General features: G+C 39.9%; 1 protein-coding gene across 12 annotated transcripts in view; it reads right to left on the bottom strand.

The window, feature by feature from the left end:
* Positions 1-605: 605 nt before the first annotated feature.
* MLLT10 (MLLT10 histone lysine methyltransferase DOT1L cofactor) overlaps positions 606-16,906 on the bottom strand; it is a 132,597-nt gene continuing 116,296 nt past the window's right edge. For 6 of the 12 annotated variants that reach the window (XM_030488096.1, XM_030488088.1, XM_030488117.1 and 3 more), the window contains 7 exons: positions 14,610-14,764; positions 12,524-12,712; positions 12,012-12,100; positions 11,525-11,886; positions 4,847-4,949; positions 3,964-4,176; positions 606-2,250 (listed from right to left, as the gene is read on the bottom strand). In XM_030488096.1, coding sequence (XP_030343956.1) covers positions 2,182-2,250; positions 3,964-4,176; positions 4,847-4,949; positions 11,525-11,886; positions 12,012-12,100; positions 12,524-12,712; positions 14,610-14,764 — 1,180 coding nt within the window. In that variant the 3' untranslated portion in view covers positions 606-2,181. The remainder of the gene's footprint in view (positions 2,251-3,963; positions 4,177-4,846; positions 4,950-11,524; positions 11,887-12,011; positions 12,101-12,523; positions 12,713-14,609; positions 14,765-16,906) is intronic. The other 6 variants (XM_030488110.1, XM_030488104.1, XM_030488176.1 and 3 more) reach the window with 3 other exon arrangements.

The raw sequence follows: 16,906 nt of genomic DNA on the forward strand, positions 1-16,906 counted from the left end.
AAGGGGCTAAAAATTGTGAGGAAGCCAGAATGCATCCCTTGTCTGCCACAACCTCATGGTTTATCTTCAAGTGACAGGGAACTAAAAGATGATGAGTTCACCTCTGTTTCCCAACCCCTCCGTAGACGACAATAAGCAAAATTCCTAGAACAAACACTGAGCTGGTTTTACAGAAGACACAGTACAAAAATTACAGCAACAACCAAAGGCCTCTGTCACCTCTGCACAGGCACCGCACCCATAAAGCACCCATCCCATCTTAACGGGGCACTTGTGAAGCTATTCCAAATGAACTGCGGCCCTGACAGCAACAGCTCACTCCCCCTCCTGCAGCTCCACAGCAATTCCTCTTTGAGGATGAAAGCAAAAAGCCCTGACATCGGACTAGGGCACAGGGCTGCAACAGCGCATTTATGTTCAGCAAGCACAAGTCCAGCACTGCAGCTGCATCAGGCCTTTGGGAAACACAAACTGACATGAAAAACATTTTAAAGACTGTCTTAATAAACATTAGTGGCCACGTGCCATTAAAATGGTTCCTGTCCTGTGATGGTAACAGCAGTAGTCTGTTCTTCCACGAGACTGATGTGCACACAAGCAGTGTATACGGCTATAAACATTATTAAAGTTTATTAACAAAAGCTTTGTACATATCTTTTCATACACTTGGAATTTTACATCTTGTGAAAATAACAGCACATTTCCATCTTACCTTTTGTACAAATTGTTACAGAATATCCACCAGTGGGTTGAGTAAGTAAAATAAACCACTGGGTTACTTTTGTAAAGTATCTACAAAAGTGATTTGTGACATTTTTAAAAAATTCCCCAGAACATATAAAAATAAATTATTTTTTTCCTTTGTCAATTAAATCTACTAATTAGAAATATTACAAATCAAAATATCAATGTTTTCTTATGAATTCTTCACAATACAAAACAGATTCACAAAACTTTATTTACAGAAATGAGGTAAGAACTGTGCAATGTTTAACTAAGAAACATATTGCAGAATTAACATGTTCTTCCAAGTAAGTACACAGTGGAGGTCTAACTACAGCTGGGTCGTTTCCTCTAATAACTCCCACCTTAGTACTGGTAGTGGTCATTACCCCATTGAAGCTGTCCTTCACCACACTGCATAGACTCACGCCATCAATCAGCTACTGTCGCGAGCGTTGGAACACAAGTTCACCCGTTTCAACCACTGCTAAATGTTAGTGGGCAATAACAACTCACTTTTTTGGTAATTTATTAGTGAAAATGGACCCAGGTAACAATCTGCCTGAGCTATCTACAGTGGTATAAACACCTCTAGTAAAGGCAGAACAAGGCTGCTGGTGCAACACAGAAGACTCCCGCTGCTAACAAGGACACGTCTAGTGCATGATCAGCTGTTTGCAGCCATTTCAACAACATGGAGGTAGCAACAGGCACTTGGTTTAGGCCAGACACGACACATACTTCTTCCAGTGTGGCCTTCTCATCTGGTAAGAAAATTTTGTCACTGGAACCACACCGGTTCCTTTAAAAACCTCAGAATCTAAAACCTACACCAAAATCAATAAACTTTGGATTCCGTACTGTAATTCTTACTCAGGAAAAACTTCCACTATATAACAACAGGAACTTAAAGGAATAAAAAGTTCAGAAGTGGATTCCCTTATGAGTCAGGTTTCAAAACAGGCGTGTAAAAAAGAAACAACAGAGAGCAAGTCCCAGCTGCCATCATAAGCTTTGTCTAGAAGGATACACTGCAACTGCAGCAGCAGGTCAGACTGGCAGGGTTGGGTCAGTCTGGTTTTAAAAACTGCTCCAAAACCAAAATACTGCAGGACTGCAGACAGTTCTCTAGCCTTTAAATTTCTAAGATTAGGACTGAACAGTCAAGTACATGTTTTGCTATGGTTGAATTTGTACTTAGTACCATCATATTGACAAAATAATTATGGTTCGCAGAGTTTTATCTACTTCACAGTCTGAAACATTAAAAAGTACATCATTTTAGTGCAACAAGAAAGCAAATGAAAGCCCACCAAAAAAATCTCCTTATGAACATGATTAACCTTTTGCTGTGCAGTGAGTTCCTTGTTGCATTTCTTCAATCTGCAGAAAGGCAGACTGCAGCTTGCAGCCAGATGAAGTGCTTTAACAGCAGGACGTGCAGTTCTCAAGTAGCATTCAAACGTCAACTCTTCTCTGACGCAACTGGTCCAGTTTTATCATTGAGCCTCTGTGTAAGAGAAAATACTTCTAAAAATCAGATTATAACATACAGAGGGAAGTAAAATTAAATTCATATAAAGGACGAAGCGGATGAGTACGTTTACTAGTTACCTGAATGGTAACTTTTGCACTGTAAGGAATTGTCATGTATTGTAAAAGAAAAAGTAGGAAAGAATAATTAATGGAGTAGTCCTACACTGAAGCAACTCACAGGACGGTCATTGCAGCCAGAATTAGAAAACACCAATTTTGCTTCTACTTCCATTCCAAAAGACTTGCTGTTCCTGGCTGTTGGTCCCTCCTCAGAACTGCATGATGGTCAAGACAAATACCAGGTGACCCCTGCTACCTGCTACCCCTTGGAGAGGGCTGAAACCTACACTCCTCCATCAGAATAGAAATACAATTTCCGTTTTGCCCCTGCCACAATTGTCTGTTTGTCACAAATTGCTACAAAGACATTTCCTGCAAGTACAGAACAGGACCGAGCACAAACCTCATCTCATTCACTGAGCATTCAGGAGTGCTTGAAAACCTGTTCTAACTAGAAACGAGATTAAAACATTCAAACTTTTGGCAAATAGAGAATTGTCAGAAATTCTTTTTTGATTAAAATAGTTCAACAATCCAATGCAATCTGTTTCAATCCTAACCTTAAAATACAAATAAAGCCATTTCAAAAGAAATTTATTTCTAAGAGTTTTGTTCAAAAGATGTTCTGAGATTTCCTGGAATTGTTTACAGCTAACTTTTAGAAGAACGAAACCTAGAATTGTAGCACCATACTTATAAAATACAGTAGTGGTGCCCGGTCACGCTGCCCAAACCTAGTAACAGCCATTTCAAGAAACTCAAACTAAGGTCACAGAGAATAGTTTGTTCTGATGTAACCCGAATATTCCATTCACTTAATTCCGTTCACTAATTTTTAGAAAATGAGGGGAAATAATTAAACATACCAGAACAAATCATGACCACTTCCCAGTGAAGGCAAGGCACTGAGCAAAGCCCTGTGACAGACCCCTGTCAGTCAGTGACGGGGATGGAGCGTGACCTTCGCGGAGCCCTGCACTTTGCAGAATGGTCACGACATCACAACAACAGACCAAAGTCTTTCCCTTCATCCTCTCTTAACTGTATAACCCTTACAGAATTAAGTCTATTCTCTGACTCCCTGAAGAAAGAATTTCTGGTTTGGGGATAGAGCTTCCAGGCAAATGCTGAAGACAATGGAACATCTTTGCCTTGTTTCCTTATCTGTCTAGAAAAGGTTTTATTTCACCTTCCCAACAATGGGCTCCTCATCTCCTAAGTCAACTGATCCCTGCAGCTCCACAGTGCCTGATGCCTGGCCAGGACAAACTCTTCCTTCAAGTAAGGTGATACAAGGAATGATCTACAAAACAGTGGACACAAAGTTGGGGAAGAAGGTGGGATGAGGGGGACTAGGGCCACAGTTATAATTACAAGAGGAAGGCAAGTGTCACTGGATTGGTGTCCTGATCCAAGGAAGCAGGAGTGTGCAGCAGACAGGTTAGGTGTAAGTGACTACACATTCACAAAAGTTCTAAACCTCACTAAGTGCAAGCCAAGGCTCAAGAAAAAAGTTAAATAAAGAAAACAAAGAAAAATATCCACTGCCCTTGAGTTGCAAATTCAAGCACATGAGTTGATTCTTATCTTGTAGTTACCTCATGGAAGTAACTACATTGAAAACGAGGTGAGAAATATACTTACTGTCACCTTCTGAGTTGCATTATCCCCATGAATTGTAAGGAATGGGTTAGTAGAAGCTGCATTAAGTGGTGAGGCCTGTGTGCCTGAAAGCAAGTTGTTTATGGGTATCTGTGCTCCTCCAGTAATCTGCAATTGCTGTACTTCAGACTGATGGTGTTGGTGGTGGTGATGTTGTTGCTGCACTAATTGATATAAAAGGGCCTGATGTTGTTCCTTGAGTAATATAAGGAGAGGGAGGAGAGAACAGAAAATAAATCAAGAATTAGTTATTGAAAAATAGCCTCTCCCAGGGTTCTCGCTTATCCAGATCTTCAGTTAGTGCAACCCTTAACCTAATCCCAGCTAATTTAGGTTACACTAATGAAGTTCCACAAGACTGTCGGAACGAGAAGAAAGTGCCTATAAAATTCCCTGAAATCAGTAGCTCAGCATAAATTCACAACTAAGCCTGAGAAGAACATGAAACCATGTTTGTCAAAGTAATAAAACTACACAGTTAACCCTACAAATGGCTAAACCAGTTCCCTAATGGTCTCTACGAATAGCGCAAGGCACAGCAAAGACAGTTCACAAGGATACTGTTAGAATCCATACATGGTCCCAAACTCTGCTGCCCACAGGTGATCCTGAGAGAGACAAACCACTATGTCCACATGGGACTAAACAGGATTGAAGGCACTAGGGAATGATTCTTCCAGCAATAAACACAGCCCAATGATACCCTGTAATTTAGCATGACTATGATCCAAAAATGTTGAAGGAACTGAAAAACTAAAAAATTATCAAACTCTGTAATATAAACACATTTCTAGTTTATCCATGGAGTTTATCCATGCCTTAGAATGCAATAGAGGAATAAATCATAATTAACCGGTGAACTTACTGATGTGAGTTGCTGGCTACTTAGTAACTGCTGAAATTGCTGGTGTTGTTGATGGAGTAGAAGTTGTCTCTGCTGGTCAGGAAGTAATCCTAGTCCCGAGGCACTGTAGAGATTAACAGGGTAATACTGTAGTTTGTATGTAAGTATGGCAACTTTCTACTTCAGCTTTCCATTGAAACAAAGAAAATAGGTATATAAATAGACAGTTCCTATTTAGCATTTTGGTTGGATACTGTCAGGTTGTCTGTCCACTTGCAATTTTGATACACACCTAGATGTTACCATCACCACCCCAGTCTTATGCCAAGCAACATCTTTCCTCTAACGTAAGTCTACAATGTGCACATTATTTTAAACTCTGATAATAATTACATTTCTACATTTTTTCCAAAGACATTATACAGAAAGGCCAGATTTTATAAGACAGCTCTCGCCAACCTTTAACACTTGGTTAACTAACATTTGCTTTGCCTTGATTTCCTTCTAATTCTCATCTTTTGTTATATTCAAACTTATAACTATTGCCTGTACCTTGTCTGTAATTCAGCAAACACATTCAGCCTTGAAGTGGGCCAGCTGGTGCTGCTGTGGAATGAAGCAGGCTGCCTCTGTGCTTGCCTACTACTTCGCTCCCAGTCCCTATTTTCACGCCTACATAAAACTTTCTGCAGCTATTTAGGAAACAGGGCAGGGAACTGGTCCAGCTGACAACTGGTCTGGAAATAAAGGGTTTCTTCAGCTGTGTCAGTTCACTGCAAGACCAACAGCAAGAACAAGGGTGGTTCTGGAAGAGAAGACCAGGAGTACAGCTGGATTTACTTTTTCGGGACCACTGTTACCTTTTACTAATTTAAAACACTCACTGAATTACTGAGGTGTAGTTTCACAATAGGTTTACCCTGTTACTGAAAGGTTAAGTATTCCCTTTCAGCTGTAGGTTTCCGTCCCCCCCGCACCCTCGCACTGGCTCTTGCACAATGAGTTGCATCTTGTGGGAAATAAGCTGAATCTGAAGCCAATACAAAACACACTGGAAGATTAATGTAGATGAGGTTATTGTGTGAAGGCACAAGCACTAGTGCTTGCCTACCAGCAAGGCGTGCACAGGATGACCAACAGGACAACAGGATTGCTTGTTCTGGCTGGTAGCAAGGAATTAAGTTAACTTAAATCAGCCACAATTCCACACAGTTGTGGAATTGTGCGACAATCATTTAGCCCTTTAGGACATAATATGTATTTTCCCTTTCTACAGTAGCTGGCATACTGTAGGCTGGCTCCAGGATCACTTTAACGCTTAACTTTGTTTTAACCAGAGAGAATGAAAATACACATAGCATCACCAATCTCTTCGCTGGGACAGGGAAAGCAACACAAACTCTGTTTCATCTTCACTGGATGGCCTCAGTGCTATGGGAAACGTGCTGGGCTGCACTTACTATTTCATATAGGGAATGAGAAATGTACGTCAGTGGGAACTCCACAGGGCCAGATGGGGTCCACCTGATGGAGCTGGCAGAAGTGCTCAACAAGCCAGTTTTCATCATTTCTCAGCAGTGCTGGGTAACCAGGGAAGTCCCAGTTGACTGGAGGTTAGCAAATGTGACGCCCATCTACAAGAAGGGCCAAAAGGAGGATCCAGGGAACTACAGGTCTGCCAGCCCGACCTTGGTGCTGGAGCAGATCATCCTGACTGCCATCCCGTGGCATGGACAGGACAACCAGGCAACTGGGCACAGTCAGTACAGGCTTATGAAAGACAGGTCCTGCTTGGCTAACCTGATCTCCTTCTATGACAAGGTGACCCACTTAGTGGATGAGAGAAAGGCTGTGGATGTCTATCTGGATGCTGCCTTTGACACTGTTTCCTTCAGCATTCTCCTAGAGAAACTGGTTGCTCACGGTGTGAATGGGTGTACACTTCACTGGGTAAAAACTGACTGGCTGGCCAGGCCCAAGGAGCGGTGGTGACCAGAGTTAAATCTGGCTGCTGCTGGTCACAAGCGGTGTTCCCCAGGGGCCAGTTCTGGTTAATATCTTCATCAATGATCTGGAAAAGGGGATTGAGTGCACCCTCAGTAAGTCTACAGCAACACCAAGTTGGGTGAGAGTGTTGATCTGCTGGAGGGCAGGAAGGCTCTGCAGAGGGATCCGGACAGGCTGATTGATGGGCTGTGGCCAATTGCATGAGGTTCAACAAGGCAAAGTGCTGGGTTGGTTGTAACAACCACAACAACAACTTGGGCCACAACAACCCCATGCAACACTACAGGCTTGGAGGAGAGTGGCTGGAAAGCTGCCCAGAGGAGAAGGACCTGGGGGGTTTTGGTAACAGCTGGCTGAACATGAGCAGCTTGTGCCCAGGCAGCCAAGACAGACAAGAGCATCCTGGCTTGTATGAGAAACAGTGTGGCCAGCAGGACCAGGGCAGTGATCATCCCCCTGTGTTCAGCACTGGTGAGGCTGCACCTCCAACGCTGCATTCAGTGCTGGGCCCCTCACTACAAGAGAGACATTGAGGTGCTGGAGCAGGTCCAGAAAAGAGCAACAAAGCTGGTGAAGGGTCTGGAGCACAAGCCTGATGAGGAGCAGCTGAAGGAACTGGGGTTGTTCAGCCTGGAGAAAAGAAGGTTCGGGGGGACCTTACTGCTCTCTACAACTATCGGAAAGGAGGATGGAGCAAGTGGCTGGTCTCTTTTCCCAAGTAACACCTGATAGGACAAGAGGCAATTGCCTCAAGTTGTGCCGGGGGAGGTTTAGACTGGGTATTAGGAAAAAATTTCTTCACTGAAAGGGTTATCAAGCATCGCAACAGGGTGCCCTGGGAAGTGATGGAGTCACCATCCCTGGAGCTATTTAAAAGACGTGTAGATGTGGTGCTCAGGGACATGGTTTAGGGACTTGGAAGTGTTAGGGTAACAGCTGGACTCAATGATTTTTTCCAACCTAAATGAATCTATGATTTCCCATCATCTACTTTAGTATCATTTTTACCACTCTCCTGGTTGTCAAACCTCCTGTCAATGGTCTTTATCCCTAGCAAAGAAGTCAATTCTACTGACCTTGTTCTGTACAAGCCATTTGCCTCTGATTTTTCTTGCTGTACTGTTTTTCCCCTTGAATTATATAGTTTTCTGAAACCCCATAGTCAGAACTGCACATAATATTCAGGTGCACACACACCAGGGATTTAATGTGACAGAGAACAAAATGGGTAACACCATTCTATTTATTCTCCAATAACTACCAGCAATGTTTGTCTGATGAAAGCAGAGATGACACTTCACCTATCCAAGGAAACTCCTAGATTTTTTCTCCTGAGCTACAACAGGAAAACTCAGGCCTAACAAGCTAGAACTGTGCATATGTTTGACATTAAACAATGACACTTATCGATTAATTGAAATTCCCTCAAACAGCTTTAAGTTAAATTGTATCCAAAATATTTGTAACAACTGCAAGAAATAAGCACCTTCAGCCTAATATTACCATTATTTCCTTCTCTTTTTACCTCACTGTTTCTGTATTCTTCTATACTGGAATGAATGTTGTCCACTGATTTTTCATTCGTTTATTCCATTCTTTCGTTTTTTCCTATATCATGTTTTACCTTTGCACTTCTTTTTCCTGCTGCTGTTCTCCCTTCTCTTTATCTGCTCTGCCTTCGCCTCTTGCTCTGCATTGGCGCTTGAAAGAAAATACCTTCAGCTACAAAACACTGCAGCTCCCGGGCTTCACAGAAGCAGCAGTTCAGTTCACTGGATTTCACCAGAGCCTTCTCTAAACCAGCTCAGCTTGGAATGTTAATGTAAACCTTTTTAGCTTTCATTAAAAGGTACATGATCAGTCTGAAACTCTCCATCCTACAGTCTTCTCTGGTTGTGAGAATGTAAAGAAATGATCCTATCTTTTTCCTCAAATTACTTAATCTCCCTGTTGCTAGCAATCTGTATTAAGCCATCTTTTTCCCAGAAAAGGTTCGAGTAGTTTTCTCTGCCAAATGAATGTAGGCTCTTTTACATAAAATTTGAAACTCTCAAACGGCAGAGTGCAAATCAGTGTTTTGTCACCTCCCTATGTCCCACAGTTAAAGAGCTCAATATGCATGAATAGGACTTGAGTAAGTCCTATAAGGACAATATGCATGAAGTTTTCCTGTATGGCTGAATAATCTAGCTATTCTTCACACAAAACTGTCCAAACAGGTTCCGAAGCTTGGGAGGATACTGTAAGTAACAACTTACAGGAACATCTGGGAAGTCTTTTAATGGCAGAACAAGACACAAAGTTAGAAAATAGGGCTGAACTCTCACGTGGCTTTCCATCATCTGGTGAATACCAGTTTAAAGCACCTCCAAACTGATTACCACCACAGAATCTAACCAAGTTCAGAGAGCTCACAGCAGCATGGTAGCCAACCTGCATGCCTGCACATGCTTGTTACCATTGAACCTTCCCACTTATGCAGTTCAAAGAGTAGTGATACCTAGAGAGGAATTTAACATTAAAGAAACAGTCAAAATAGTTGCCACTGAAACAGCACTGAGCTCAGGAGTGGCAGGAGCAAGCCGTGTCCCATGTAGATTCAGAACCAATCATCTCAAGCAGTGGAAAATACTTCTCCTGGCCCTGCCTTCATTCAAAGTCATCCCAGAGCCTCCTCACAACTTAGTTCCCAGCAACAGGAAAGTTTTTACACATTTTTCACTGAAGTGTTTGTAATGGAAGAAACAGGAATGAGGAACGTACATGTCATTACTAAAATCACATGAGCACTCATTAGCATTAGCGCTTGCTTGGCCTCAACTTTTTTCCTCTAAACTAGTTCCTTCTAAATTAGAAATACTGAAAACTCACAGAAAATGGAGGCAATTGTGAAACACTTCAAAAGGAAGGGGCCCAGCAAATCATCTGCATGAGCTCAATAAAGCAGAGAATGGTGTGAAAAGTCTGCTTTTAAATTTAATATAAACATTAATTTTAAATAAGTATTATTGAGGGAGCACTGCAGAAAGAGATCATGCAAGAACAGAAACAGAGAAACGGAAATGCTGGCAGAGTTGTACATCATATGCTTGTAACAACAGGAAATAGGGAATCATTGGAGTATTCCAGACTATGCTAAGAGTTAAAACGAGAGCTTATGAACAGGATACTAGTTGCAGTATTCTGCATGAACCAGAGTAGTCTACCATTAGGCTACACATTCAAAAGTAAAAGCAGTTAAGACAGATATTAATAAAAAATAGTAATAATTTAAGAGCAACAAAAGAACTTCTACAATGTAGTCAGAAATAAATAACTTATGTATAAACAAAATTGAATGAGAAAACTAAAGCATGACCACTATATTTTGGCATTACCTGAAAGCAGAAAGCATTATACAATTGGTTAATATTATTGATTTTGCCTAGTTATTTCTCACTCCTCCTCAAAAACTTGGGGAAAGTAATGTAAAATTCTTGTGTTTTCAGCAGACCTCTGATACTCAAGAAAAACAAAACAACTTTTCATTAATGAAATGTCTTTTAACCTATGAAATGTTACGTTCCCATATGATACAGACTATGAGAAATAGAACCTCCTCAGTGAAAATGTAATAGCACATCAAAACAACACAGTACAGTTTTTATGAGCCTATTGAAGCAATACCACACAATGATACGGTACACACATATTCAGGAGCTGGCAAACAAGCAGGAAGGAAAGAAACTGGGAAAAGACACTACATAACTAGGGAACCTTTGCATCGTTCCAATCACATATGCCAGTTTTCGTGTGTAATCCACCATAATCTCCAAAAATAAACTCTACTTAAAGACAAGTAACCCACTCCCTATTTGCAGGCATTCCTTTCTACATAGAACCATAGTTCCCCTTCCTAAGCAAAGGACAATACGATGTGTGGGGGGAAGGGGAGGAAGGAGAATGAGTTATCCCAGACTCTGCTCTATCCCAAAATACTTCCAGACCAAGCAGTCCATTCCCCTTGGGGGAAAGCAGCTGTCTCCTTTTGTTACCCATTTGCCTTGCAGCTCAAGCAGCAGCAGTTTATGCTGGTGAGGATACCTGGTTTTGGGGAAGGGCTGTTACAAATACTCAAACATAGATCTTTTTATGCATTTAAAAATCCTTAGGAACACCACTTGAAAAACTAATTTTGTTGTCTTTGGAGTCAGATGCAGAGAACTGAAAACACCATGCAACTGTGCTACCACTCTGGTTAGTTATGCTTGTTACATCTTTAATTACGTGACCGTATACTGTTCTCCCTCTCCTCCTCCCCCCCTCTTACTGAACAAATGGTAGCTTTTCCAGCGCTCCTTTAATCCTGGAAGAACAATTGGCAGAAGAAAGAATATTGTTTTCTGAATTAAAAAAAAAAAAGGAGCTGAAGCACATTTGCATAATTACATTTGTTTGGGAATGTGACTTGATTAAAAAACAGGCACTAGGATTCCCAAAAGTTAAACAGAAAACATTTTTTCTTTAACTTGACTATTCATGCTTCCATTAAATGTCCTCTTAGCTTCATTCACAGATCAGGAGCACAACCTAGTTTGACAACTACAGGCTAAGGAAGAAACAGTACACATTTTGAATAGGACAGTTCAAAAATCTAGCTAAGCTGAAGAACAGCAGGCACTATTAGGAAAAACAAAACCAGCACATTCTTACCTGTTATTTAACGTGGTTGGCAGAGGATGCGTTGCATTGGGTGGCACGGTTGCATGAGTGAGAGGCGAAGGGTTCTGTGATATTGTTGCTGGGGTCTGAATTACCCCATTTAAAGCCCCTACAATTCCATTGATTGCCAGCTGGCTGGCTGGCAGTGCTCCAATTATTCCACCCACACCAGGCACTGCAGGAATGGTGGAGGTTACAGTCTGCATACCACTAGCTAGTGCCCCCACTGTCACACCATTGACCTGTTGAACTCCCGTGACTCCTGAGCCTTGCTGAGCTGGACTCTGCCCAGCAGGTGGTGGAGTGGAAAGAGCTGATGAACTGCTGGTGCTTTGTCCGCTGGAGGTTATCTCCTAGTGTAAAAACAAACAAGAAAACCCCCTCAGCTGCATAAGATTTCACCTAACAGCACAATGCAAGCACTATGAGGAGTTAACTTGTAACGAGTTTAAGTTTGGAAAAAACAAATAAAAATTACCTGATTTAATACAGGAAGAGAATTGTCCGGCAAAAAACTGTTTCCCAGATGAGGGCTTTTACTGCTGTTCAAGGAATCAGTGCTAGGTGCTAAAGTAATTATTTCAAAAAACACACAGAGGTTAAATTTCTGTAACATGTAAAAAGATTCAGAATAATTATTTCAAAATAACGTCAAAGGTAAACATAGAAACAGTCAACCTTAAAATCATTGCCAAAGAGTAAAATATTAACTAAATAATTGGTGAATCGACAGATTCAAACAGATGTGCTCCAGATTGAAGTAAAAAAAAACCTGCACTGAAACAAGCAGTAATGGCTCTTACAAATCTTCCCATTGACTTTTAAACATTTAAACATTTTAAACATTTAAATACATTAACAACACTTAGGTCTATATTCAACCTACATGTACATGCATCCCCCCATCAATGGCACACATGGATGAAAGAGGCATTTCATAGCAATACATGTTCGAGTTACTTTGACACTTCCATACTCTCCTCTACTTACCTGCTTGTACTGGAAAGGCATGTACTTGATGAGAAGGGCTAGGATTTGAAGTTATTGTTGGAAAGGGCACTGAAAGCTGTGCATTGAGTAGCTGAAGCCGCTCCTTCTTAGCGGTCAGGTTCTTTATCTGTTCTTCTAACCGCCTATTTTCAACCTGAAGTTGGTGTAATGATTTCAGCATTCCTAAAACTAAGGTAAAAATGCACGTTATCTTTCACAACCACTTTCAAAGAATGAATAATATCTCAATTTTTTTAATTTCTGTATTACAATTTAAACTAGCATTAAGTCATATGGAAAATATAAATAAAATTACGGAGAGATACATTATAGAAATTTGACTTTAAGTGGAAAGATTTGGGATCAATCTTGTGTAATTTAAAGTGCAGGAAAAAAGTACACAGCATGTGATAGTAATTTTGCAATATAGCTACATCCTGGCTTAAATACAGATAAAGTCACATCATTAGGGCTGACAGTCATTTTAAGCAAACAGCAGTACATGATAACTGATCCCCAAACCACAATATGAAAATAGCATTATTCCAGTAGCACAGGTTAATTGCATAGTTGGGAAAAATCTATTTCAGCTGCAGCATTAGAAACTTTAAACAGTATCAAAACAAAAAGTTTGACAAAAATGCATTCAACTACCAACACGGCCAACCAACAACATGTAGTAAAAACAAGCGAGTTTGAAAAAGGAGTTTTTCTGCTTTAACGCCTCGAACAGTGAATCATAAACTCACAGAAACAACGAATAAAATGCTATCCAATGCGAAGAGATCACAACACACCTTGGTGGGAGCAGGAGCTCCCATGTGCTGTGAGTGGCGATCTACAAATCACCCAGCAGGGAGCACTGTGTGAGCACTGCAGTTACCACCCCTTTTTGCATAAAAAGGGCATCATCTTCTGTACTAACCTGATTTTTACCAAGCAGAGTTTTCCCAAACTCCACTCTGGTTTCAGGACGTGCATTTCCCAACCGGTGCTGGAGTGTGACTGTAAAGCCACAGGGAGAGCCTTCTTTTTTTTTTTTTTTTTTTTTTTTTTTTTTTAATTCTAAATTGTATTTGTTTAACATGACCTCTGGGCCTACTACAGACATAAGTCTACTGGTATAGGCACATCTGGTCATTTCCCAAGGATTTAGCTTTTATCCCTCCTCTTCAAGAACATACAAAGGAACCCTCAGTGAGCCCAAATGAGATGCAATAAGACTTAGCTAAACCTGTCCTCCAGCTATCATGTTTAAAGGATTATCCCTGCATGAATTTCCTCACAATTAGCATTTTTGTCAGGATACCATTCATAAAAATACCAACTAGATACCACTTTACACTACCAGTGAGAAGAATAATATGTTCAATAAAAAATAACATAAACTCTAACCTGATATTAAAAAATAATAATTAAAAAATGTATTCAATCATTGTCTTTAATGCTGATATATTGTTGAATATAGAGATCTAGATAAATATGGAGATACTCATCACTCATGCTTTTAATATATTCATTCTTGGACTATGCCACTCTATTAAACATAACTGGAGAAAATAATGATTTGCTTGCTTTGAGAATTTGAACACAATAAAGATATGAAAGCCTAGCAAGACACCTGCCTAACATTTGTAAATACTTTTTAAAACAGCAACAGAAGTAGGCAGTTCAGATTTAAAAAATGAACAATAATAAATTATTATGCCAGTTTATATCACACAATGTAAAGCAAAGTGGGGAACTGTGCCGTGCTATTTACAGTAGTAGATCTAAGACTCCAGAATTCATTTCCAAACTCTGCAACCAACCAGCTGGATCTGCAAGTCACTTCCTCTTGCACGACACAATTTCCCCATCCATAAAAATGTAGATAATTATAAAGAATTATTTTGTAATCTACTGAAGCCATGTGCTGCACTAAGAACTCCGTTACAATTATACACAACAGTTACATTATACACTACAGTTACATTTCTATTCACAGCAGAAAATAAGGGTTTTTTAAGTTCTTGGACAAGCACTGAAATGGTTGTTCTGAATAACAGTTAACAAAAGCAGTAATAAACGGAATGTGAGTACTTACTGTCACTAGGGGTGCCTTGCTCTAATAAAAACTGTTGTCCTTCACTCCATTGCCTCTCCAGAAGCTGTTCTATGCTGGCTGCTACTGGGGGCAAGTTTTCCCCACAACTGTTCCCTGATTGATCATAGCGAATCTGCAAGCTGCTTACAGGGGATCTGTTGAAAATATTGCCATTTATTGTTTAAAGAAAAGGGTGGAAGGAAATGCATTAGTAAAAGGCTGTTCAAGTTTCTTATATCAACCCTTAGCACCTACATATCTTAAAATTCCAAGACTAAGTTAATTCCTCAAAATCACTAAAAATTCCTAGTTCTCACTGCCAAGGTATTAATAAAAGAAAGATGTAATATTGCACAGCAAGAGAATTTATACTGAGAAAGCACATAACCTCTTCTTGCATACAGACTAACGTAACACCTAGCAGACAAACAGCATTGTATTAAATTATACAACACATACTTCTACAGCACGATAACATTGTATATGGATACATACAACACTTGTCTTAAAAAAACCTTCAAACTTTTCCCAGAGAAAACTGGGAAAATAAAAACCTTTTATTAAAATCAGCACAGTAATGGTACTTCTACATAGGAAGGCCATATATAATTCCACAGCCTAACTTGTTCCCTCTCAGGACCCATGAGAAGGCTACTTTTGCATTAGATGGGGCAGAATTTAACCTGTGAGCAAAACCAGATGCTCAGTGTATTTCTGACTCGGGATTCTGGCCTCATGTGTGCATGGTCCCATTTCTCACACAGGACCAACACCAAAGCCCACTAACAGCTGGTTGATGATTTTTGGTTGGTTAGTTTGTTTTGTATTTCAAACAACTGCAGTGAGCTCAGATTCAGATTCTTGTATATTAGTTATTACTCTGAGCAGTAACTATTGGTGCCATAACAGGATCACAGCCATACTGTTCTACATGCAGAGCAAACTTACCAACAAGACCATCATAGTCCCAGTACAGGACAACATATAGACTTCAGGAAATCAGTGTGTTAATTATGATTACCGTAATAAGCAGTGGTCACAGCACATTAGCTACCTAATGACTGTCAAGCATTTTGCAGGCACCAGAGCAAAGCGATTTTTAGAGAAAAGGTTTTAAATAGGTGACTTAAGAGCTCTGAAAGTATTTATAAATAATTCCTTTTTTGCATACAGGATGAAAGAAGAAAAACACTTGTTAAAACAAAAAGCCCTGATGAATGGGCAACCAAGGTAGTGTTTTTTGACAAGAGATGACAACTCAACAGCATTTAACAGTTCAGCACAGACATGGCAAAAACACCCTTAAAACTAGTTGTTTACACAATGTGCTGAAGTGATAAGAAGGAAGGTTTATGCGGAAACATTCTGAACAGATGTACTACACTCCACACAAACACCACACTTTAAAAAAAAAAAAAAAAAAAACAAACAAAAAATAAAAAAACAAAAGAAAAATAAAACACAATCAAACAAAACCAAAACCAGAAAACAAATACAGAAAACCACCAGGCAATCCCCCCAGCAACTTCTTGTTCTGTATGCATGCTTTTGAAGGGCGCATAAGCTACTCTAACAGATTGCACCATTTGCATTATAAATCACCAACAAAATTCTTGTTGGGCTTAGGACTATTTCCTATCAATTTCACAAAGATAGAAACAAAGCAACGCATGACTATAAGCCTCTGCAATCCTTCACTGGAAGTCTTTATAGAATGAGAAAAAAAATCAAATCTAGATTTTTATGTATCGCAACATCAGTCAGTCCATCCTTCTTCCAGCTGAACTTATCCATTAGACATGATCTTGCATATAGGGTTAAATCCTTATTCCAAATAATATTTGACCATAGTTTCCAGTAAGATTATAAATGTGCTGTATGCACAGGTCCAATGCTGTCACTGAGAGGGGAATCCCTTGCTTCATGTTTTATACCTTGTTTACTTTCAAACCTGGTTTTTGTTCAATTCTGGGGTACAGTTATTCATACTCTTATAGTATTAATTTTAATTTAGACATTGAGGCATACAGGCATTTAGATACAGGTATACGTACATATTTTTATGCAGGTATTACATAATACGCTTTAAAACCTAATGTTAAGTATGGGGTAAAAAAAGTTCAAGTGCCACCCTGGGAAAAGCAGCAATTCCTTTGCAAAACACAAACAGCTCACATATACCAAGTATATTTATATTTCTCATATATATTAAAATTTTCAAATATGACAGCTTAAACATCAAACACTGTGGTTATATAGAGGAACAAAGATACAACAATATGGATCTGAAATGACCA

Source organism: Strigops habroptila, chromosome 1 (assembly GCF_004027225.2).
Source record: "Strigops habroptila isolate Jane chromosome 1, bStrHab1.2.pri, whole genome shotgun sequence".
Lineage (NCBI taxonomy): Eukaryota > Metazoa > Chordata > Aves > Psittaciformes > Psittacidae > Strigops > Strigops habroptila.